The sequence below is a fragment of the Phycodurus eques genome, chromosome 5 (genome assembly GCF_024500275.1).
Source record: "Phycodurus eques isolate BA_2022a chromosome 5, UOR_Pequ_1.1, whole genome shotgun sequence".
In the NCBI taxonomy this organism is placed as follows: Eukaryota; Metazoa; Chordata; class Actinopteri; order Syngnathiformes; family Syngnathidae; genus Phycodurus; species Phycodurus eques.
Window position 1 is genome coordinate 14,132,596 of NC_084529.1, and position 24,178 is coordinate 14,156,773.

The window sequence follows — 24,178 nt, forward strand, 5'->3', positions numbered from 1 at the left end:
AGTGAGGATAAAGTGAATAGAAGAGGAATGAATGAAAGAATGTAAACATTGAACATTAAAGTGGCATCCTTAACAAGTGAATAGGTCGTCTGACAGTAATGTCTTTATTCTAAAAAAAGATGTAATATATGTGCATAATCCATTTGGCTGCTGAACTCCCATTGATCATTCACTATGACAGACACGCACACACACACACACACACGCACACACAAGCACGGAGATATAATAATAATCATCATAATAATGCATACCACTTACAGACAGCTTTTCAAGGCACTCAAAGACGCTTTACAATTGCACACATTATTCATTCACTCCACAGTCACACCCTAGTGGCGGTAAGCTACTTGCGAAGCCACAGCTGCCCTGGGGCAGTCTGACGGAAGCGGGGCTGCCATTCTGTGCCTAAGGCCTCTCCGACCACCACCAAAAATCTAACCACATTCAATGTGGGTTAAGTGTCTTTAGCCCACATTACATGCGACCCTCCGGTAGCTTACCCTCTGCACCATGCCGCCCCAATATATACATTTGGCCTTTATAAATCGAAATGACTCATCCCGCCTTTCGGCATGTGCCTTGGATTTCTGTGCTCATTCATGTAAGGCAAAAAATGCCACAGTACAGTAGTTTAGAGAAGAGCCTTTGGGAAAAGGACAAAACGCATTAGCTGCATGGACACTTTTCAATACAGATTCTCCCGGCAATTACACCGAACGCCAGCTTCCTTCAGATCCCACCCCTGTGACAAAATGGCCATAGTCCAGCCAGTAAGTCTCACCGGGCAGAAGGTCTTGTTAATAATCCAAATCCACATGATGGGCGCATCCATCAATGTGCTGTTGACAGAAGTGTCCGCTCTCACACCCCGTGCACGTTTTCTAAATTGGTGAGCTGGAGGCGATCAAGTGATGGTGCCAAGAGTGTTGGTTTCCATGGTGACATTGGTGCCGCTGTTGAGAAACAGTGTGTGCGTGCATGTGTGTGTGCGCACGCGCATTCCGTGTGTATGTGTTTTAAAATAAAAGGGGCAATGGGCAACAACCATTGGCACCTATAAAGTGGCTGGTTAAAAGGTTTTGATTATTCACTTTTCTTTGCAGGAGTGGCGTTTCATTCTGTGCATTAATAAATTAAAAAAATGCTTGTTCAAATGAATTGTTTGGTGTACACAAAATGTTAAATGATAATATAAACACTGTGTTTCCATTCAAGGTATTTCCGTTACTCATTGATTGAATTTCCTTGGTGACAACATTTTATTTTACCACAATAAGCCAACGTGTTGATGATCACAATGCTTTTCTGCAAAGAAACAGTGATATTAGTTTAACGTAGATGCATCTTGCTATGAAACCAAATTAACTATCATCCCACTGCCACAAAATCATGATCATCTAATGAGCGTAAACCAGACTACTCATGGTTAAAGGTTGAATTAATTTAACCACAAACAACTTTCATGACTGACATGAAAAATGCCCAGTCTCAGTTTTGATGTCTGAAATGAAGCAAAGCCAGACATTGTTTCTTCCCAATAGATAAAACAGCAAGTCCAACACTAAGTGCTGCAAGAACAAAGTGGCAACAAATGCACACACGTCCCATTTAAACATTTCCGTGTGGTGTTATTCTGTGTGAAAGGACATAAAGGCTAAGGCGCATCAATCATCTGCAACAAATTGCTTCCAATCGTACATGCATGTCTGAATATTTTAAATGAATGAACCCAGATGGATGAAAGTCCAGGCAGCTCTGATGGAATGTGTCGCGCGCCTTCTTCATTACTGTGTGCGCGCCGTACATCCAGAAAAAAAGAGGCAATAAAATTCATTGAAATGCACGTGCCAATGGCATTAAAATAACCAATTTACGCGCTGTTGAGCATCGCGGCGTGTTTCTTTTCAACACATCCAAAGCAGCATCTTACCTTTATTCCAAACCTCAACAAAGAAAGTTTTCGGTGCAGCCTCTTTGCAGGTTCTAGTTGCATCCGCGTCACGGAGGCTGAAGCAGCACAGCGAGCCACTGCGGTCCACCACAGGAGCGCTCGGCGGTGAGATCGCGGTGAGGGTTTTTGTCTCAGTAGAATCCGAGAAGCTGTGCCGCTAGACGAGCCCACGGAATGAGCTATGCCTCACCTCACCCCTCGGCGCTTGACTCCCGGACTCGCATGCGCCCGCCCCCTCCTCTTTGTGTCCTCTCAATAGGGATGCCATCTCCAGTTGGTGGAAGATGCAAGCTATACCTGATCTCCTCCCTCTCAGACTCACGCGCGCTTATTTCTCATCCAATTGAAAGTTGATACAACCCAAAATAATAAAGCACTCGAACCAGGTCAGGGGTTCTCAAATAAAAGTTAAATTTTAGGAAAATGTCTTCAAGTTGAGGTCCAGAATACAACTCAAGCATGCATTTTGATTTACTTAGTTCCAAATCGTTTGCCATTACTGTCAAACTCACAGGACAAAATATAAATGCAAATGTAGTTATTGCTGGTTTTTAGAAGGAACGAGAAGGACTGATCAAAGCATTTCAAAAATGATTGAAAATTATTAGAATTATTATTATTCTGCCAATTCTTGCTGAAATAATAATAATAACAGTGTGAAGTGCCAAGTCAGCAAGACTTGACAATTCACACTGTTGTAACTCGTGCGGAATGTGACGTCTTGCTGAAATAAGACGTCACATTCCGCACGAGTTACAACAGTGTGAATTAAAAAAGTATGAGTACTAGACTGGCGGCACGGTGATTAACTGGTTAGCACATCCGCCTCACAGTTCTGAGAACCGGGTTTCAAATCCCGGCCCGCCTGTATGGAGTTTGCATGTTCTCCCCGTGCCTGCGTGGGTTTTCTCCAGGCACTCCGGTTTCCTCCCACACCCCAAAAACATGTGTGGTAGGTTGATTGAAGACTCTAAATTGCCCGTAGGTGTGAATGTGAGTGCGAATGGTTGTTTGTTTATGTGTGCCATGCGATTGGCTGGCGACCAGTTCAGGGTGGACCCGGCCTCTCGCCCAGTGATAGCTGGGATAAGCGGTATGGAAAATAGATGGATGATTCATTTGTTCAGGGAGGGTCAGTTGAGAGCAAGCTCTATATGACCCTCATAACAAACAATAAAACAATAAAACATACAAAGGAAAGGTACAAACATAAAAAAGAAAATAATTACAAAACTACAATTTAAAAAGGTATATGTATATTCATATTGCATCAGGTCCATGAAAGAAAGTACTTGAAATGATTATAGGGGATCAAAACATCCTCTTGGAGCTCTGACAAACGATTATTCCATTTGAATGGTGCAAAATACTCAATACGAAATTCTCCAACCTCAGTCCTAACATTGGGGATATTAAGAGTTAAGGAATTATAAGCCTGTGTGGAGTAAGGGGAGTCTGCAATTAAAAAAATAAAAATAAAATCACATTTTTCTCCTTCATTAACTCTTAGCACCATAATAATAGATATACTGTATGTATTCGTTTCACAGCTTTCAGGGGCAGTTTGAATGATTAAAATTGCACGAAGTAGCAAGGTAGTTACGGTAATTTGAAATACACATACGTCGCCGTGTGAACGGTGAACCCCGTCGTTTTAAAAGGGTTAAAACAGTCATTATGACTTGACATATGATGAATATTATCTGTGAAAAAAAAATCAGCTCTTTGGCCCCATTTTCTGCCTTTAATTCTATATACACAAAAACACCACGCCAGAGGAAAAACAACCAATCAGACACAGAAGGAGATGCCAATTATTTGTCACGCACTCGTGAGTAAATTTTTCGTGGGCACACCCCCCCGGCCTCACGCTGACCTGTTACCTTGTCACCCCAGAAAAGCACCTTATCAGTAATACAGTTTTACTAACTTACTTTAACAGTAAATGTGTTATTAAATGTGAAGTGTTATTTTTTTGTGAGATCACAACAAATGATTGACACCTTGTAAGTCACGCATTCTGCCGAACACCTCCTTTAAAGCGAAGCAAATTTGTTAAATAAGCAGGGAGATTAGGAAGAAAGGCCTTATAAATAAACAGATAACCGTATTATGCTCTTTTCAGTGACAATGATGTCCAACTGACATACTGGTACAGTTGAAAGAGATGGGTTGTAAACCACACCAAAGAAGCAGCCTGATAAACTGTTTCAAGTAGTTTTAATGTACAGTAGATAAAATCTCCATCCTGATAAAACAAAAAAATGTAGTTTGTATTATCTGCTTCCTACAGTATTGAAGCAGACGCCATTTATTTCTGTATAAGCTTGCTCAAAAAGATTTCAACTTGCCATCAATCCGGATACCCAAGATACACATAACATGATTAAAAAGACGGGATGACGCAAAACTTTCAGACAATACAAGGATATGAAAATGATTAGTGCTCAGTTGTGGCTGGACTCTCCTTGAGTCAACAAAGAGTAACCGACACAACTGCAGGAATATACTGTATATATTCCACTGAGGTAGAACACCTGTTTGCTAAAGGTGCATCAGTGTCCACAGTGATAAATGATTGTTGGAAAAATCACCTTGGATTTGTGTTCAACTCCAGTGATTTCTTCTCTGGCCCCTATGGCATATTTCCTCAATAATCTGTTCAAATCTGTTGGTACTATCTAAAAAAGCCTCGATGATGTTACAATTGTCGGCACCAATCCACAAAATAATATAGTCACACTGATGTCTACTTCTCCTCTGGGTCATGTTTGTTCTGTTGTGGTGATGCACTGGCGTTCATGCTCTTGTTTTTGCTTCTGCGTTGAGCTTTCTCCGCTACCATACCGTGCAAATCTTGGGCGACACTCAACTCCTTTTACAAATGAATGAAAAATCCAAGAAACACCAAACATCATCCACTTAAGACACGTTTGCTCATCAGTCACAGACAATCATTTAACCTCACATTTTAATGAACCTGACTGCAATACAGTATGACGGATAATTACAGGCTATTATTTCTTTTTAATCCATTTCACCGAACAGAAAACAACAATGGCTGCCCTGCCAATGATATTTTATCAATTGTATCTCAGGTACCGTGTGTAGTACACAGAAAATCCCCACATATCCTTCATTCCGTATCACTTTTTACTTTATAATGCACACACAATACCACATATGATACTACCCTGAGCAGACCCATCTTCTATTTTCTCAGGCTGTCCTTCAGAGATGTGATGATTAAATGTTGATAGTCTCCATAGCAAAAGACATAAAGCTGTACAGTCAACTGAATAGTCATTCCATTCATGTTTCATCCCACCAGTGCTTTTTTCACTCTCCCACTCCCCCCTCAGTCTTTCATAGATTCCTCAGTTAAGGTGCAGCTCAGAGAATACTGCACATGGAGGGTTGCCGATAAATCATATTGCTGCCTGACTATCTCACACTTGAACCTGTATTAGGCCCCGATGGCAATTGCAATTGTTATGGTAAATGGGCTTTACGTGTATAGTGCGCTTTCCTACCTTCACTGTAACCTCAACGGGACTACCGGAGCCAAGCCATTTGTGCCTAATATGTGACCCATTTGTTTCAAGCTACCCATGGATGAAAAAACTGCTGGCCCACTCCGTCAATACAGACAAATTGCTACGTGTATTTTTTTAACCTCTACTTACAAGTTTAATTGATTTTTTAAATCTATACATATAGATAAAAAATATATATATCTAAAACGTTTAACAATTGTTGAAGCAAAATACAATACTTTTTCAAAAATGTATTTTTAACTTTAGAGTCTGTGATATACTGTGTATCCATCTATCCATTTTCTTTACTGCTTGTCCTCATCCCGGTTTAAATGAAATCTTAACCACCTGGATTTGGGCAAGAATGGCTGAAAACCCTGGACTGGTCAATATTATTTCACTATATAATTATTTAAATTATATTTCAATTTCAATACATTTTATATTTTCATAACTTTCTCTGCTAATTTGGCTGGTTTTACCTCATATTACCCATGAGTTAATCAGCTGCACAGGTTCCATTTGGAACACCCACTGAAGTAAAAACATACCGTCAACTTATCGAATTAATTTTGTTGCACATTTCAGTGCTATATGGAATGTTTTGAAATGTGTCATGTTAAAACAAACTTCAGTAACTTTTAAGAAAAAACTCGCAAAACGGGAAAATGTCACAGCTGCCAGAAAGTGATGGAATTTGTGAGCTAAAGAAAGAGGGATATCTTTTCATCTGTCAAATGTTATAAACGGAACTGTGTTAGGCACATTTGAAAAAAAAAAAAAAAAAATTAAAGTACACATTAGCTCACATCTCTGATGGTAATCAAAACACGTAAGGCATGGAGGGAACTACCCTAAAATTGTTAGGATTTGAACTTTTGGGTTAAGTATTTTGCACCTCCGTTGCTCAAGCATTTAACCATCCATTCATCTCATCATCCCATCATCATCGAGGTGTTTTTTCCTTCGGGTTCATCCCAGTTCCCAGGCCAGGCACATTCTGTGAAAGTGTAGCCCATAGTGCTACTGATGAAGCTGCCTGAGCCAACAAGGGCCTGTGAACAGTCCAAGTGGACACGACTCTTCACAGGGAAACATGGGAATATGCTGAGCCATTATACAACTTGAGTAAATGGGTGCAGGAAGACAGAAAGTCTTTTAAAGATGCGGTCCATGAGAAAATTGGGACACAGAATCATTGCTTTATTACTATTACGATGTTATGTAAATAATATGGAATCACCTTTGTGGTTTATGTACCATTAAAACAATATAAATGAGGGGGGGAAAAGGTGTGTGTGTTTTTTATAGCACTGAGAAACTACTTCACGAGGTCGATTGTGCTTAAGTCGCCAAGTGTGCACAATCTTGGGGAAAGTGGAATCATGCCATTCAAAATATAAGAGAGTTTCTGTGTAACCGAAGACCAAAAGCATTGAATTGGTGTGCATTCCCATATAGCATCAAAATAGGTGTCTGGGGTATTTTTGGTGCATTGCGCGCATATATTAGATGGAGAGAAGCCCATTTTATGCATAGTGTACTGAGTAAAGTGTGTTCAATGGAGCACTTTATATTGTATAAACTGTAAATTTGTGTTGTTTGTCATTCTAAACTTTTGAGAGATTTTTTTTTTCCCTTTGAGGAAGAAGCTTCACTATTTGCTTAACAAACTCCGGCGGTTCGAGGGTGCTCCGGAGTGTTGGTATTCTTTTCTTTATTGCTGCTTTTAATTTATTGTATTGAAGAAGGTTTCCGCCTGCTATTTGGAAATCTTGGAACAGTTCATCACGTGTCCTAAAAATATGAGAGCATACTGGTGGCTAATTGAGATCCTGTAACTTTTAAACTTTTCTACCAAGCCGTTAAGGTGGGTCCTTGAAGCATTTATGGCATTTAAGACTTGTGGAAATAAATTGATGTTCTTGCAGTCTATCTCTTCCAATTCTAGGCAAGAATGCTGCTGCTTATTGTGGTGGATCCATTTGATGAGGTATTGTCATTGGTTAGCTAATTAATAGTGTTTAAAGTTGGGAGAATTTAGGCATCCCTTCTGTTTACTTTTCTGAAGAGTGGATAAACAATTCTATTTTTCTTAATTTTTGAATAAATATTTATTACGGCAGAATTTAACGTTTGAAACCATTTAAATGTGGTCTTAAACGAAATCATTGAGAATAAATAATTTATTTGAGGTAAGGTTTTCATTTTTATTGTGGCTATTCTTCCTGGTAATGATATAGCGATTTAAGTCAGCTGTGATTTTTTTCCAGAAGTGGCTTGTAATTTTGATTGGTTAGCTCTGTGAGTTTTGGCGAAGTATTAAAACTTAAATACATAATGTTTCCTACAGGAATGGGGTAATCTGGAATTTGATCTGCAGGATTCCATGAGTTTGCTGTTATTGGGAGTATTGTTGATTTTGTCCAGTTGAGTCATCTGAAATTTGTGAAAATGTTTTAATGAGATGGAAGACCGCCTGAAGAGAAGACTTGGGTTCCTGTAAAAAAAGAAGAATATCATCACCATACAGATTGATTTTGTGTTCTGTCACTGGCGAGCAGATACCTTTATTAATAGCATTCTGACGTATAGCGGTAGCAAGAGGTTGGATGAATATTGCAAATAGCATTGGTGAGAGTGGACATCCTTGTCTGGTTCCTCTTTGTAACGAAAAACTCTCCGATGTAATCCTATTTGTGGTGACTGTCGCTTTCGGCAAGTTGTATAATGTTGCTATCCAATGTATAAAACACAGTTCTAAGGTTGCGGGTTTGAATCCTGGTTCCAGCCTTGTGTGAGTTTGCATGTTTCTCCGTGCTTGCATACGTCTTATCTGAGTACTCTGGCTTTTTCACACATTCTAAAAGCATGGTTCTCAGGTTAATTAAATACACTGTCCATAGGTGTGAATGTAAATGGTAAAGGTTGTTTGCCCATATGTAACCTGTGAATGGCTGATGACCAGTTCAAGGTGTACCCCGGCTCTTGCCCAAAGTCAGCTGGTATAGGCTCAAGTCACCCGCGAACGTAGTGTGGAGAGGCAGCATAAAGAGGATGTACTTCCTGCGGCTTCTGAGAAAGCACGGCCTGCCACGGGAGTTGCTGAGGCAGTTCTACACAGCGGTCATCGAATCAGTTCTGTGTTCTTCCATCAGAGTCTGGTTTGGTGCTGCTACAAAAAAGGACAAACTCCAACTACAATGGACAATCAAAACTGCTGAAAGGATTGTCAGTACCCCTCTACCCACCCTTGAGGACTTGCACGCTGCCAGAACTAAGACAAGAGCGTGCAAAATCCTCTCGGACCCTCCACATCCCAGTCACCAGCTCTTCCAGCTCCTTCCCTCAGGTAGGCGCTACCGATCAATGCAAAGTAGAACTAGCAGACATTCGCAGAGTGGCGAGACTCAACTTCACATACAGACGCTAAGTGAATCACAAGCTGGGATCATCAAAAGCAAGCCACAGACATCTGCTTTTGCACGCCGACGCGAAGTGAATTACCAGCACCGGCACATCAAAGCGGAGAGAACAGATACCTAGTTTGCAACAGAACACTAAACTAATTCACCTCCACCACCAGCCAGCCCACAGACCCTCACCATAGAAGGCGTCTCCTCCCCACTGCGCCAGTCAAGCCGGAACAATGAACGGGCTGCTCGCGACACCCACAGGTGACGGAACGCCACTGCAGACGCGGGTTCATTAACCATAGCCGTTACCGGACTTGACTGGGATTTTATATTTTAAGAACTTTACATGAACGTCACCAGTGAATGTATTTCTGCAAAATTTAAGGTTTGATGTCCAATCTGTTGTCAACTGAACCAGGTGAAATGTTTCACTCAACACCACACAAATGGCACCTTGCAAATATTACAGTGTCCGCAACAAATCACATGACACTTGAAACATTCATTACAGGGATTAAAGAGGATGGGCGTGGGGCAATGCAAAGCAGGAAAATGGTCTCGTTATCTTAAATCCAATCATTAATATTTTATTCCACTGGTTTTAAACCACAAAATAATCCTAAAATGAAAAGAAACACTCAGGCCGGTCCAGCTTCACTGGTGGCCCCGAAGGTGGTGGGAGAGAAAGGTAGGGGGGCGAGTGGGGGGGGGCGACCACCCCCTTTGGCTCGCTTCGGCCATAAAAAGACCGGACCTATGCTCTCTGAGTCAGCGCTTGTCTCACCCGACCAACTTGCTGAAGACTGACCCAGGCAGGGCGCCCACCTCACCGTGTGGTGGCGAGGACACATTGGAGCATCCCCGACTGCAGAGCATCCTGCAAGCGCTCCGGGCTACCCTTTTGGGGGGCCTGACCTCACCCCGGGGTGCGCCCGCTCCGAACGTCTTGCAAGCAGAGACACCCGGGCTCTGGACGTCCTGCCTGGGAGCTTTCTGGTCTCCTTTTTTCCTTTTTCTTTCTTTTTCCTTTCCACCAAATGCACCTGTTCCCCGTGCGGTCCGGGCTGGCCAAACACTCTGAAGCTTGACCTGCCTGCCTCAATCGTGTTCAAGACACGCAAATCCAACATTGCGGTCTACTAAAAGTACAGATTAGTGCATATTTGGGTTTAAATTACCAAGAACAGGATTCATATTGCTATATGCATTCACGACACGCTCATTCTGCCAATCTCACATCACAAGTCAGTTTCCTTTGCCAAGGTACGTCTGTACTTTGTTTGTTTTATGTTTTTCTGTATTGTTTCCCTGTAAGTTCCCCATGTTAGATTATTACATTTTCCATAAAATTCACTACCTGCATTGTTGTGTGTGTTTGGGTTCGAGGAAAGAAACTTCTGGCCATCGAGAACTCTTATCAAAATGTCATAAAGTGTAGCAACCTTCAGATTACAAGACTGATAAAAGGTTTATCGTCACTTTTCCTAAATTTTATCCACATAAAAAGTGCTGTGGTGCCCCCTTAATCGATACCATGATTGATTGATGATGACAGCTTGATTTATAACGCTGTCATTTAAAATTATGCTAAATCGGAGGTAATGCAGGTGTCGCTTCCAGCTCATTCTTTTCTCCTAAATTAATTACATCTTTATTTAACCCATATACGCTGCAGTGATTATTTCATAAACAATATTTTTTTAACATAATATGGTTGAAGCCAATGTTTCTTCAACTTTGACACCAAGTACCACATCAAAAAGTACTAGGCTCTCCAAGTACCACCATGACAGTTGCGTAGTAGGCATGTTAATTGAGAATGAGGCAGAGGTTTTATTCCTAAGAAGTATATTTGATATTATAGGAAACTACTGGCGGCACGGTGGGCGACTGGTTAGAGCGTCAGCCTCACAGTTCTGAGGACCCGGGTTCAATCCCCGGCCCCGACTGTGTGGAGTTTGCATGTTCTCCCCGTGCCTGTGTGGGTTTTCTCCGGGCACTCCGGTTTCCTCCCACATCCCAAAAACATGCATAAATTGGAGACTCTAAATTGCCCGTAGGTGTGCATGTGAGTGCGAATGGTTGTCTGTTTGTATGTGCCCTGCGATTGGCTGGCAACCAGTTCAGGGTGTACCCCACCTCCTGCCCGATGACAGCTGGGATAGGCTCCAGCACCCTAGTGAGGAGAAGTGGTTCAGAAAATGGATGGATGGATAGTAAACTACTGTAACATTATGCAGAGTTGGAACATTAACACTGTGCTGAAAGTAGAAAAAAGAAAATTAAAAACTATCCTTAAATAATAGTACAATAAAAAATTTACTGAATATAAAAGTAACATTTTGTACCTCAATAAAAGTAATTTGTACCTAAACAGTTCTAAAATATTTAATGCAAATGTATTGTAGCCACTTAAAAATTAAATACAAGTGAACTGTACTTAACAAAAGTGTACAGGATTAAAAAAAATGTCATTTAAGACAAATTTTAAGAGGCGCCACTAACATTATGCACAGTTTGAACATTTAATTTCGTGATTGTTTTGCATACCACTAGAGGGAGGCCGCGTACCACTATTGGAAATAGTACTAGTACTTTGAGAATCACTCCGTTGAGCAATTATGACGTTATAGGTTGGCTGATATGCCAGCATACCAAGGAGTAGACGTGGACTTCCCGGCAAGCGTAGCGACGTTGTCCATAGTTGTGGTAATCGAGAGAAACCAATGCAATCATAGACAGAACAGCAAATTTAACACAGAAAGGACAGAGCCATATGACCCCAGATCCTTTTGAATGTGAAGCATGTGTGCTAACCACAGGCACCACCTTGCTGCCCAGGGTGCCACAAATTGGTAATACTTCTTAACAATGAATGATGAGTGTTTGTCCTTAAAAGAATACGCTATGCAGGTACAATGACATGGGAGTTAATGACACATTCTGCCTGAGGTTTGCAATTTAAACATTTATGTCACCAAGCAGCTCCTGAACAGAGAATGGAAATGTACTTTTATTGCCTCCTTTTGCAATACGCAAACTGCATAATGGAAGCGTGTCAGATTGGAAGTAATTGATTTAATTTGAGCACAGAGAAGTGAAATGATATGTGAATAATGTGCTCCGTTTATGGTTGTGGAATTGGTGCTGCTCTGACCTGGATTCATTTGCTTCATAACACAGACTTCAGAGAGCAGGCAGAGGGTTTTTCTCCTCATAGCATCAAATGTAATTCATTCTTTTACGAAGTATGAATAGTTGTATAAATACAGTACTGTCCATGTATGGCATTTTACACTGTGACAAAGAACCACTGACCAGAATTCCCTTCCTTTCTTTAATTAAAAACATCTTTGTTCCTGTCTTTTAATACAATATGTACATCACTAAGTCATATTAGTTAATGTTAAAGTCAATACATTACAATATCCTGTATATACAGTACATACCGATGTGTACATACAATAGATTGCATCCTTGTTTGAGGATGAACTTGTCATTTTGAAGTCTGTAACCTCAGACTGACGAACAAGACGTCTTCTGATCAAAGACTGATTAAAATAACATTTAATGTGTGAGGATCCCTTCACTTAGAGCACTGTGTGGTCCAGTGTTGTCCTTGTGCAAGACACTAGAAAAATGAGATGAGAAGGTAAGTAGAATGGACAGGAAAACAAAAGTAGCAGAACAGAAAGCTAGATAGTATTTCAATATTTAGTCATTTAAGAAGATTTCTATTTCATACTATTCTCGATCCAGACTTTGAAGCTTGCTACATGAGTGTAGACTGTATAGAGTTCAGGATCACATTCCCCATGGTCATAGCCAAAGCTTACTAGTCCCAGAAGTCTCCAAAATCTTTTGTTTCCCCTTTGAGTAATGATGACAGAGGGATTCTCCTTTTTGTCAGTGAGTGCAGGGAGGATAAGGATTCCCCCAGTGTCGGAGGGACATATGTTAGAGGGTCCATAGTTCGGCTTCTGACTTGCGCACAGCATGTTGTCAGTAACACTGACTGGAACGCCATTACGGGCGTATTGCTGCTCGCATGGGACGATGTCAGCGAGGTGAACAACGCCAACTCTCGCTTTTTCATCAGCACCCAAACCTGAGTCAGGAAGTGGGGACCAGCCTGTCACAAGCCCTTGTCCAGACATCTCACCCTCACCCTGAAAGTCTGACAGGCAGATGGGTTGCACTTTCTCTCCAATTTTAGCTTTGTCCAGTAACTTGATGACGGCTATGTCAGAGTCAAGAATATGGGGGTCGTAGTTTGGGTGAATAACAATGGTGGCCACCTTTGAGAGAAAGAGAAAATGTCATTGTTATTGAAGAGCTTGATCACAAAGCTCCAAAAGTTGATCTTTGGCAAATTTCTTGAGAACTTACCCTCAGGTGTTGGAGACCTTTATTTTCCCTGTGATCGGCCCGATAGTGTTTCCCTACCACTACCTTGATTTTAGCTGCATCCAGAGGATAAACCTTCCCCAGCTGTGTCACACAGTGTGCTGCAACCACAACACTCCTTTGGTTCACCAGAGCCCCACTGCATACCAGCTGCCAGTCAGAAGCCCGGATATGGTTGCTAGCGCTTGCGCTGTCATCCTTCTTTACAGATCCAGAGTGGCTATCTGCCTTGGTCACCTTGGTCTCTGCACCATTAGTGGAGCGGCGGTAGATGGCCACTAGCCAAGGCCAATGAGTCTCTCCCAGCCTCTCAGGGTTAAAGGTTGGATGCTTCCCACACACTGCCAAAGAAGAGGTGACAGGATGAGAGGATAGATAGGGAAGACTATGATGAAGCGGGAGGACAGGGTAAATGTGGCTTACATTGAAACGGTGTCAACACAAAGCGTTGTTGAACCTTCTTTCGCTCATCTGTATGTGTTAACTATTCAAAGAACAGAGTATTGCTATTTTGAAACACGTCTACCAAAATGCAAAGTAGTTCCGATTAGGAAAACATATGAATCATAAAAAAAGCCGTGCCGTGTCTCAGACTCATTAAAGGAGCATTGTAAAATACATGTATTATTGATGACCATCTTTACAAAGTAAATGTGTATTATTACCACATACAATTACAAATTTCCTGAAAAGTTGCTCAAACCAGTGCTCACCATCCACAGAATGAATTAGCATATTTAATGTTTAGACTTGTCTGTGATTAGCCTGCTGCAAAATTGGTAACATTTGATCAAAACAAGACGCAATATGCTTCTCTTCAGCTTTGAAATACTGTATGTTCCAAGTACATTAGGAGGACAAAATATTTGTAGATCGGGCCATTTCCAACTGCCAAAAAAACACCAGTGGCCCTCTCCTTAAAGCTATAACAGCTTGCACTATTCTTCTATCCATCCATTTTCTGAGCCGCTTATCCTCACAAGGGTCGTGGGAGTGCTGGAGCCTATCCCAGCTATCAATGGGCAGGAGGCGGGGTACACCCTGAACTGGTTGCCAGCCAATCGCAGGGCACATACAAACAAACAACCATTCGCACTCACATTCACACCTACGGGCAATTTGTCATCTCCAATTAACATACCATGCATGTTTTTTGGGATGTAGAAGGAAACCGGAGTGCCCGGAGAAAACCCACGCGGGCACGGGGAGAACATGCAATTTCCCCCACGGCGGGGCCGGGGATTGAACCCCAGTCCTCAGAACTGTGAGGCAGATGCTCTAACCATTCTCTCACCGTGCCGCCTTCCACTATTCTAAATGACTTTTTACCAAATTCTGGTCAGGTTTTACCACACCAGCTATGCCTTTATGGAAATTGCTTTGTGCACTTGGGCACAGTCTTTCTGGAACAGAAAACTGCCCAAACTGTACCCAAACTGTATGATAGTATTATTGTTATTGTTTTGTGTTTTGTGGCTTTGTGTACAGGGCTTTGTTAAAGCTGCGGCTGTTGTGAAAGAGCTATATAAACTGAGCTGAGAGAGTTTAGAGAATGCCTTGATATGTTGAAGCATTAATTGTTTAACAACCAATACAAAGCATTTTGCATTTTATATTTCCTATGGGCAGTTATATATATATTTTTAAATAGTTTTTAAAATATGAGCTTCTACCAAATGGTTGAAAAGTCCTTTTATGCTAAAAAAACATATATACAGTTTTATAATAATAATAATAGCATAAACAGAAAGACAAGTGACTCCCCCCCACCCCCCCACAAAGAAGTACACAGCTAAAAGGTTTCGGGACACTGTATTTTTTGGTGATCATTTTGTATTACCTGTGCAGTGGACCCAGCCTATTCGAAGGGAGGATAGGGACCAGGTACCACCGTGAATACCGAAAATAATGTTTTTTGTTTATTTTTATTGTGTGGGTGGGGGAGTATATGTATGTATATAAATATATATTTATTTATTTTTAAACACAAAACAAATCTTGAATAAGAGTGGCTGTACCGCCAATAAGTGTTTTCCATGAAAAACGGCAGTTAATTGGTTCCCCACTTCCGAAAAATAAAAGAAAATGAAAACATGGTTTTAAATTTGGGAATATGTGAATCCACGGGCGTTGAACTGCAAATATTTGGGGGTTCACTGTATTTACTTGCTGTGTTTTTTTCCATCCATTTTCTGTTCCACTTTCACCCTCATTAGGGTTGCGGGCGTGCTGGAGCCTATCCCAGCTGACTCTGGGCGAGAGGCGGGGTACATCCTGAATTGGTCGCCAGCCAATCGCAGGGCACATACAAACAAACAAACAATCATGCACCCTCATGGGCAATTTAGAGTCTTCAATTAACCTACCCTGCATGTTTTTGGAATGTGTGAGGAAACCGGAGTGCCCGGAGAAAACCCACCCAGGCACGGGGACAACATGAAAACTCCACACAGGCAAGGCCGGATTTGAACCCGGGTCCTTAGAACTGTGAGACAGGTGTGCCAACCAGTTGTTTTATTTCAATGCATGAAAATAATGCAGAAAATTTTACCATATAGTGACCTGGTGGCCAGTGGTCCTTAAAACAGATCATTTTCTCTCTTAATGTTAAAATATCGATTGGTCGTGCAGGTAGCTCAAGGGATTTATTATGCATATGCAATTAAAGGGTCTATGTATTTCTTATAAATGCCAGCTTTCATGTGCTTATTATTGTCATTTATTTCTGCTCCAATGGGCTTGTTTGTATATTTATGGTCTCTTGCCATCTATCTAAATGTAGAAATGGTCTCACACTTCTAGCTTGACCCTCGTAATTAAGGGACGTTTAATGACCACGTTCAAATGACTCCAAATAGTAGCAGTTTAGCAAGTGTTCCATGATGGGTTAAATGTACCCCGGCCCCATGACATTATGGACCGTTGCTGCCCTCACCTGGTGAACAAGATACATGGCGCCCACTCCATTTCCCTGTCTTGAGACAAGTCCGCCGAGTGCTGCCATTGTGGTGGTAGTACGGAGAAGCACAGTCATACACGATATGTGTGTAAAGGTGATGGAAACCCGGAGCCAACTGTGAAGGTAATGGTGGCCCTTTGGTGGGGCCGTCAGACTGGATTTGTCGGCCCACTGCAGTCGAGTACAGCTTATGTACTGGCGTCTTTCTAAAGCACAAGAGGAGGAAAAACCCGTGCAAAAGTACTTATTGCATATTCATCTATGGATTGTGAAAAATGAAAGTTAAGTTGTTTTTAATCATCGAAGCTTGGGGGGTGGGCGCTAATTTCTTAATAATAATAATGTTTCAATTTAAGATACACTTTAAAACAACAAAAAATAACAGCAGCAACAAACCTGAATGGTGCTTGCGGGGGGAGAATTGTTTGTCTGACCAACTCTGAAACTTTGGGCTCCCGACACGCTGGAACACACATGTATAGATTTGCTGAAATAAAAACCACCTCTCTCTGTGATGCTGTCTTTTTCTCATTCATTACACAGCATTATCCAACACTTACCGACCACAATTGGTATACCTAGACAGTCTGATATGATGCAGACGCAGAGCTAATATTTGCAGAAATCTTCTGCAAATATAATATGATGTTACTTTCACCAGATGCATCTGTGACATGACTCACCTTTGCAAGTTAAGAATGAGTTTTGGATTGTTTTTGTCTTAATAGCAGTGATTAACTTATTTCTACACGTGTATGGCTGCTTGAAATGTTAAAATGCTCCTTAAAATACTGCCAGAACAGTTAGTGCAGGTTTGTAGCTTTAGCAGGGGACGTCCAGACTTCCCTCTCCCCAGCCACTTCTTCCAGCTCTTCCGGGGGGATCCCGAGGCGTTCCCAGGCCAGCCGAGGGACGTAGTCTCTCCAGTGTGTCCTGGGTCATCCCCGGGGTCTCCTCCCGGTGGGACGTGCCCAGAACACCTCACCAGGGAGGTGTCCGGGAGGCATCCGAATCAGATGCCCCAGCCACCTCATCTGGCTCCTCTCGATGTGGAGGAGCAGCGGGTCTGCTCTGAGATCCTCCCGGATGACCGAGCTTCTCACCCTATCACTAAGGGAGAGCCCGGACACCCTGTGGAGGAAACTCATTTCGGCCGCTTGTATCTTGTTCTTTCGGTCACGACCCACAGCTCGTGACCATAGGTGAGGATAGGAACGTAGATCGGCCGGTAAATTGAGAGCTTCACCTTTCGGCTTAGCTCCTGCTTCACCACAACAGACCGATACAAAGTCCGCATCACTGCAGACGCTGCACCGATCCACCTGTCGATCTCCCGTTCCATTCTTCCCTCACTTGTGAACAAGACCCCAAGATACTTGAACTCCACTTGGGGCAGGATCTCATCCCCAACCTGGAGAGGGCACGCCACCCTTTTCCGACTGAGGACCATGCTCTCAGATTTGGAGGTGCTGATTCTCATCCCAGCCGCTTCACACTCAGCTGCGAACTGCTCCAGTGAGAGTTGGAGATCACATCGGTAAAACAGTAATTTGTTTCCTTTTCAACCATTCCTGTGTGCTTTTGGGTCTTTGTCTTGCTGGAGGACACATGATCTTCCCTGCAAACCAAATTTTCTTACACCGGGTAAGAGATTTCACTCTAAATGAGACTTCGAGATCACGGCTTGATGAAGCCAACAGAACCACATAAGAGCTGGTCCACTGTTCCACGGCCAGAACTAAAACCACACTGCTCCTCCTGAATCTGAGATTTGACTTCCCGACGGACCCTCCTCTCCAGCACCCCTAAATAGACCTTGCCACGGAGGCTGAGGAGTGTGATCCCCCTATAGTTGGAACACACCCTCCGGTCCCCCTTCTTTAAAAGGGGGACCACCACCCCAGTCTGCCAATCCAGAGGCACTGTCCCTGATGTCCACGCGATGTTGCAGAGGCGTGTCAACCAGGACAGCCCCACAACATCCAGAGCCTTTAGGAAATCTGGGCGAATTTCAGAGATAGGAGAGCCCGCCTCAGAGAAGACTCATGGGAAGGCGTGTCAGTGGAATTGAGGAGTTCTTCGACGTATTCTCCCCACCGGCTCACAACGTCCCGAGTCGAGGTCAGCAGTGCCCCATCTCCACTATACACAGTGTTGATGGTGCACTGCTTCCCCCTCCTGAGACGCCGGATGGTGGACCAGAATTTCCTCGAAGCCGTCCGGAAGTCTTTCTCCATGGCCTCACCGAACTCCTCCCATACCCGGGTTTTTGCTTCAGCGACCACCAAAGCTGCATTCCGCTTGGCCAGCCGGTACCCATCAGCTGCCTCAGGAGTCCCACAGGCCAAAAAGGCCCGCTAGGATTCCTTCTTTAGCTTGATGGCATCCATCACCGTTGGTGTCCACCAACGGATTCGGAGTGACATTCCACGTCCCTAGAGCCAGCTGCTGTAGCCGGGGATCGGATCGCCAAGGTCCCTGCCTTCGGCCACCGCCCAACTCGCACTGCATCTGACCCCTATGGCCACTCCCACAGGTGGTGAGCCCATGGGAAGGGGGACCCACGTTACCCTTTTGGGCTGTGCTCGGCCGGGCCCCATGAGTGCAGGTCTGGCCACCAGGCGCTCGCCTTCAAGCCCAACCTCCAGGCTAAGCTACATCCACAATAATAAACATCCTCCCCATCCATCATTTTGTACCGCTTGTGCTCATTACAGTCACGGATGAGGATGTAGCCTATCACATGTGACTTTGGGCAAGAATCCAGACAAATACTTTATAGTAAAAACAAACCACCATTCAAACTCATATTCACACAGCAATTTAGAGTGAACCCAAGGCCCATGACACACTGAGCAAAGCAGCCAACATGACTGAATTGTTGCGCAAGTGTGCGAGATTCAGAAACTAGTTTTCATAAGTGGCCAACGTTTGGCAATAAAGTGAAGTGTGGTGTGTTTCCGTCGACGAAACGCATGAGTGCATTTAATTAACGGAGCAATTATATTACCAACAGACTCTTAAATATCATCTCTTTGTATTATTGTAATATGGCTAGAGCAGCCAGGGCAATCCATTTCTTCCTTGACAATTGTCCCATGTTTGTGGTTCAATTAAAAAAATATTTTAAAAAATGCAGCACAATATATGTGGCACCTCAAAATGTTTCCCGATAAGAACACCAGGGGTCGCAATTTTTTAATTGCAGCTAGTTGGTATGCGTGCTAGCATTAATCGGCAGGTGTTCAGGTGTGAGTCGTCGACGATGTGCGCAATTGTGGAGTTCAGTCCCATTTTGTGCATCACTCTGTGTGCATTAGGGTCTAGGAATGTAGGAAGAAACCGTAGTACCCAGAGAAAACCAACCAACATATCTGTCATAGATCTTATTGAATCTCATTAGAATGTGCAAGAGTACCAAATGTTGCACTCTCCGAGGACACCAGGTTACCCTTGTGCCACGCTTAACATACTTAACACTGATGTAATATTTTCTATGTTGTTTATTGCTTGAGAAATAACAATTTGTGCATTAAAGTTCAAACTCCAAGTAAAAAAAAACAAAAACAAAAAAACCTAACTGGAAATTCTCAGTGTAAGGGTAACAAAAGTTCTACACCCCCACAGACATGTTTGCCTTTTAGAAGTATCATCTCTGTCGGTGCAGTGGATATGATAAAGCGTGGTCATTACCTCGAACACACAGGGGCTGTTGGCCACTCCAGGTACCATCTGGTTGGCAGCTTCGCAGGGCGTCTCCACTCAGAGCGTAGGAGTGGTTACAGAAGAACTCCACTGTCTCAAGCCTGGCCCCTGGCATCATCATGTGATAACCATGATGAAGGCGAGGGGGAGGTGGGCAGCTCCTCTCTGGAGAAGAGCACTTGATGTTCAAGGGGAGCATGAGGGCAGAGGGAAAATTGCGCTCTTACTCAGCACTTACCAATGAAGCTCTGGTTTATGTCCTTCTCTTTTTCTTTCTCCTTTTGATCCATATCAAGTTGCTTTGGTTCGTCAGTAGGACTTGTCTCCGCTTTGCCCTCTTTAATTGGTGGGTTTTGCTTTGGTTTCCCACTTTCCTCACCTCCCGCTCTGTACAGCGTATACTGTGTAATATTGATTCTCGAGGGAATTATTCTCCTCTCTGGTAAAGCTATCGTATTATTGTTTTTCTTTACGTCATTCATACCATCCGTGACCGTGTTGTTCTTTGCCATTTCCTGCTCATATATCTCTACTGTGTTTGTTTCCTCTGAGACACCCATCCGCAGCTTAGTGTCGTTCGGTCCAACTTTGCCAGAGTCTTTCTTTCCATTCACTTGCTCCTCTTTTTTTTCCTTCTGGCCTTGTCCTTTGTCTTTTATCAGCACTATGTCAGTAATATCCATCTCCGACTTTGGGGAATGGCTGTCTTCTTTCTTCCCAGGTTTTACTATTTCAGGTTCTTTATTCTCGTCTTTGTCCAGGGCATTGTCTGGGCCGACACTACCTATTTTATCTTCACTGCTGCTAGTCGTTTTCTCCCGGCCAATATTTTTTTCCTCTTCAGTCCTATCCTCGGCCACAGTTTTCCCTGGAATAATACCAGTGTTTTTGTCTTCTGCTGTTGTACTCCAATGATCGCTTTCTTTGTTTATACCTGGGTTCTCTTGGCCTTTTTCTTTAGCTTTGCTGATATCTTTCTCACTTTGTATTTCTTTGTCTTTATCTGTACCTTTTCCTGTCTTTTTTCCAGCTTCCTTGTCCTTTTCTGCTTCCGTGAGTGTGTTATTCACTGCAGAAAAAGAACATGTTAAAAGAGTCATGAGTAAATCCTAAGTTTGCTGCTGATCAAGCATATTTTCAAATTTGGATTTGAATTTTGTGTAGCTTGGCACACAGACATTCTCAGCAACAACAAACAATAAAACCAAGTACATTATATGCCCGCCACATTCTAAACTCTTTTACAAATGGGTAATTTTTTTATAAATTCATAAAATGGGAGGTTTATGTTACATCTTTAAAAGTTCAACACACATTTACAGTATTGCTGTTGTTATGAATAGACCATAGAAAGCGTTCAGGCTTCTTCATTCAACGATATGAGTTTGTTCATTGTTATGTTCTCAAAAGTATTCCTGAGAATACATGATCATTATATTCTTCCTTTTAATGTCCCACTAAAGCTAAACAAAAAAAATGACCCAGTGGAGGGTCATAGATTTGACTCTCTCTGCAGAACAAAATATGAACCCTTGGGTTGCATTATTTTAGCAATGCAAGTCTGCTTGTTTACCCTTGAGGAATTGATCTAATATAATAAATAAAGGATTTAGAAAAGAAAATTTAAACACTCCAGTTACTTGGCCTGACCTTTGATACAGACAGGATGACTTCCACTCCAGGTGTTGTTCGGAAGGCAGGTTCTTTGAGCAACTCCACAGAGTTCATAGGGCTGATGGCAAAGGTACTGGAGAGCAATTAAAACATCATTGGGACCATAAACCAAGAAGTGGTCCCCGTGTATTGGCTTTGGTGGTAGGGCACATACTCTTTCCACTGGAACTTGAGGACATTGAAATGGTATATATTAGTTGAGGGTTTGTTCACTGATATTCTATTAATATTTTTCCCCTAAATAAATAATAAATAAACCCAAGTTATATTTTACCACACTGTGGGGCAGGTGCACTCCAGGTGCCATCACTCAGGCAGATGGCAGTCTTTAATCCCTGCAACTCAAACCCTGCGTCGCAGTGGAAAGTGATTCGTGCCCCTGCGTGATGAAACACTCCCTGTGTGGATCCATGGGTGGGCACAGGAGGCCTGCGGCATCCCACTACTGAACAGAAATACAAAGTGCATGCTCACTTCATTTCTAAACATGTTCTGTCTGTAAATAAAAAGCTAACATGAGTACTGAGAGTTTCAAAGGGTTCTGTACCATCCCTCAAGCATTGATTAAGTGCACCTTGCTGCCATGAAAGACCCCACAAATACACCAATGTGTGAGTTTATTGACTTCTGTTTGTAGCCTACACAGGTAATGTGAAACTAACACTCTCAGACTTGTTAATCTGAGTTCAAGAATGTTCACAGTTTTAAAACAGCATACCTCAAAGACTTGGTATTGAATTGTATGACCATTTCACATCACAAATTGGACCACATGGCTTGTAAACTCAATAACAATAGATGCAATAAAATTATTTTAGGTGAAATAGGTCAAGGGTCAATTTGCAGAGCTGTAAAAGTTGATTTAGAACAGTTTATGGAATATTTAAATAGAATATTATCTGTACAGCTACAGTAAATAAACACGTTACATGAAGAGAATTATTACTACATTGGTGTTGCTAATGGAATGACGGCTTGTTATGCAATGTAATGAGAAAGTATCTTAGGCTTGTGTAGTAAAAGGTTCTGTGTTGCAACAAAATATTGGTTTAAATAAAGTTGATGTGCTGTTATCTCTTAGTTGGACCTGGTCAGTGACATTAGTTGTAGTTTTATAGCTCTGAACCAAGGATGCTTCCCTATAATTTATATTCAATTTCCAAAATTTCACTCACTTTGTGGAAGGGAATGTTTTTGCCTAACCAATGATGTAAAAAGTTCAAAATCTGTCATGGCCCTGTGTTTCAAGTTGTTTTTCGTTGTGTTGCTGAGCGAAGGTGGGCGTTGATATCGGTGACGCACCTGTCATGCATTGTAATCATCAGCCTTTTTAGGGGGCACCGTGACAGTGTGTGGGCGTCTGAATATTCACTCGTTTTTGCTCCGTGTTTGCCGCCGTTCTGACCGCTGTCTAAATTTAGGCTCAATACGATTATACCACACGGACCGTTAGTCGTGTCTCCCTGCGTTATCCGTTTTTGATTCTCTGGTTGTGAGTTCCTTTAGTTTCGTATGTCTCGCCATCACATGCTCTGCCATTTAATTAAAATTGTTCGGACCTCTTATCTGGAGTCTATTTTTTGGGATCTGCCCTTACGGATTACCGCTCGTGACAAAATCTGCAGTTGACTTCTTTTCAGGGTTCTGAGCGTCTTTTTGATCTGAGGTTTGTCCACCAAGGTTCAAGGGTGGAGAGCATTCATTTTATAAGTGTAACACTTAGGGGGGAAAAGACAGCTACTTTGGGTTTCCCTGACAGGATATAAGATTAACACATACAGGCTTCCAGAAGATCAGATTCATACATCTGTCCATTTTCCGTACTGCTTATCCTCATGAGGGTCGCGGGTAAACTGGCGGCGTTTTTAAGATGGAGGCTTTTCAATTAACCTACCATGCATGTTTGTTTTGGGCATGTGGGAGGAAACTGGAGTACCCCGAGAAAACCCACACGGGCTTGGGGAGAACATGCAAACACCACACAGGCGAGGCCAGATTTGAACCAGAGTCCTCAGAACTGTGAGGCATATGTGCTAACCAGTCATCCACTGTGCCGCCCCATATCATATCAGATTCATTAAAGGTGTCATGAAATATCCCCTAAGACTTTTAAAAAATCTCCAGCTGATGACTTGGACAGAAATGTACATAATTTCTCCATAAACTGTAACATAGTAACATTACTGATGGGGTGTACCCCGCCTCCTGCCCGATGATAGCTGGGATAGGCTCCAGCACGCCCGCGACCCTAGTGAGGAGAAGCGGCTCAGAAAATGGATGGATGAATGCAATGCTGAAAATGACACCTTAACCTTAGCAAATCTGTTTTTGCAGGTTCTTATGGGAGATGTACATAAGGTATAAAAACACAAGTTAAACTCCAGACCACCCATTAATGCAATACCATGAAGGGCCAAAATGATTCTCGCCTCTCTGAGGGAACACAAACTCATTTCTTCCACTGTGTTGGGGAAAAACTTAGTGACATAACAGAAGAAAACACATTCAGTGTAATTTTCCTCTTCCT

The 24,178-nt window shown here is 42.5% G+C and overlaps 2 protein-coding genes across 7 annotated transcripts in view; both read right to left on the minus strand.

Annotated features, from left to right (window-relative positions):
• The window catches only part of slc1a2b (solute carrier family 1 member 2b), a 36,194-nt gene extending 34,006 nt beyond the window's left edge, over window positions 1-2,188 (minus strand). The window contains exon 1 of one of the 3 annotated variants that reach the window (XM_061677606.1): window positions 785-882. In XM_061677606.1, coding sequence (XP_061533590.1) covers window positions 785-831 — 47 coding nt within the window. In that variant the 5' untranslated portion in view covers window positions 832-882. Of the gene's footprint in view, window positions 1-784; window positions 884-1,933 lie in introns of those variants that run through there. The other 2 variants (XM_061677604.1, XM_061677607.1) reach the window with 2 other exon arrangements.
• A 10,048-nt stretch (window positions 2,189-12,236) lies between these two features.
• Window positions 12,237-24,178, minus strand: part of pamr1b (peptidase domain containing associated with muscle regeneration 1b) — a 31,582-nt gene continuing 19,640 nt past the window's right edge. For all 4 annotated transcript variants that reach the window (XM_061677611.1, XM_061677610.1, XM_061677609.1 and 1 more), the window contains 8 exons: window positions 21,926-22,096; window positions 21,628-21,819; window positions 20,216-21,046; window positions 19,966-20,142; window positions 16,669-16,735; window positions 16,249-16,478; window positions 13,296-13,654; window positions 12,237-13,204 (listed from right to left, as the gene is read on the minus strand). In XM_061677611.1, coding sequence (XP_061533595.1) covers window positions 12,641-13,204; window positions 13,296-13,654; window positions 16,249-16,478; window positions 16,669-16,735; window positions 19,966-20,142; window positions 20,216-21,046; window positions 21,628-21,819; window positions 21,926-22,096 — 2,591 coding nt within the window. In that variant the 3' untranslated portion in view covers window positions 12,237-12,640. The remainder of the gene's footprint in view (window positions 13,205-13,295; window positions 13,655-16,248; window positions 16,479-16,668; window positions 16,736-19,965; window positions 20,143-20,215; window positions 21,047-21,627; window positions 21,820-21,925; window positions 22,097-24,178) is intronic.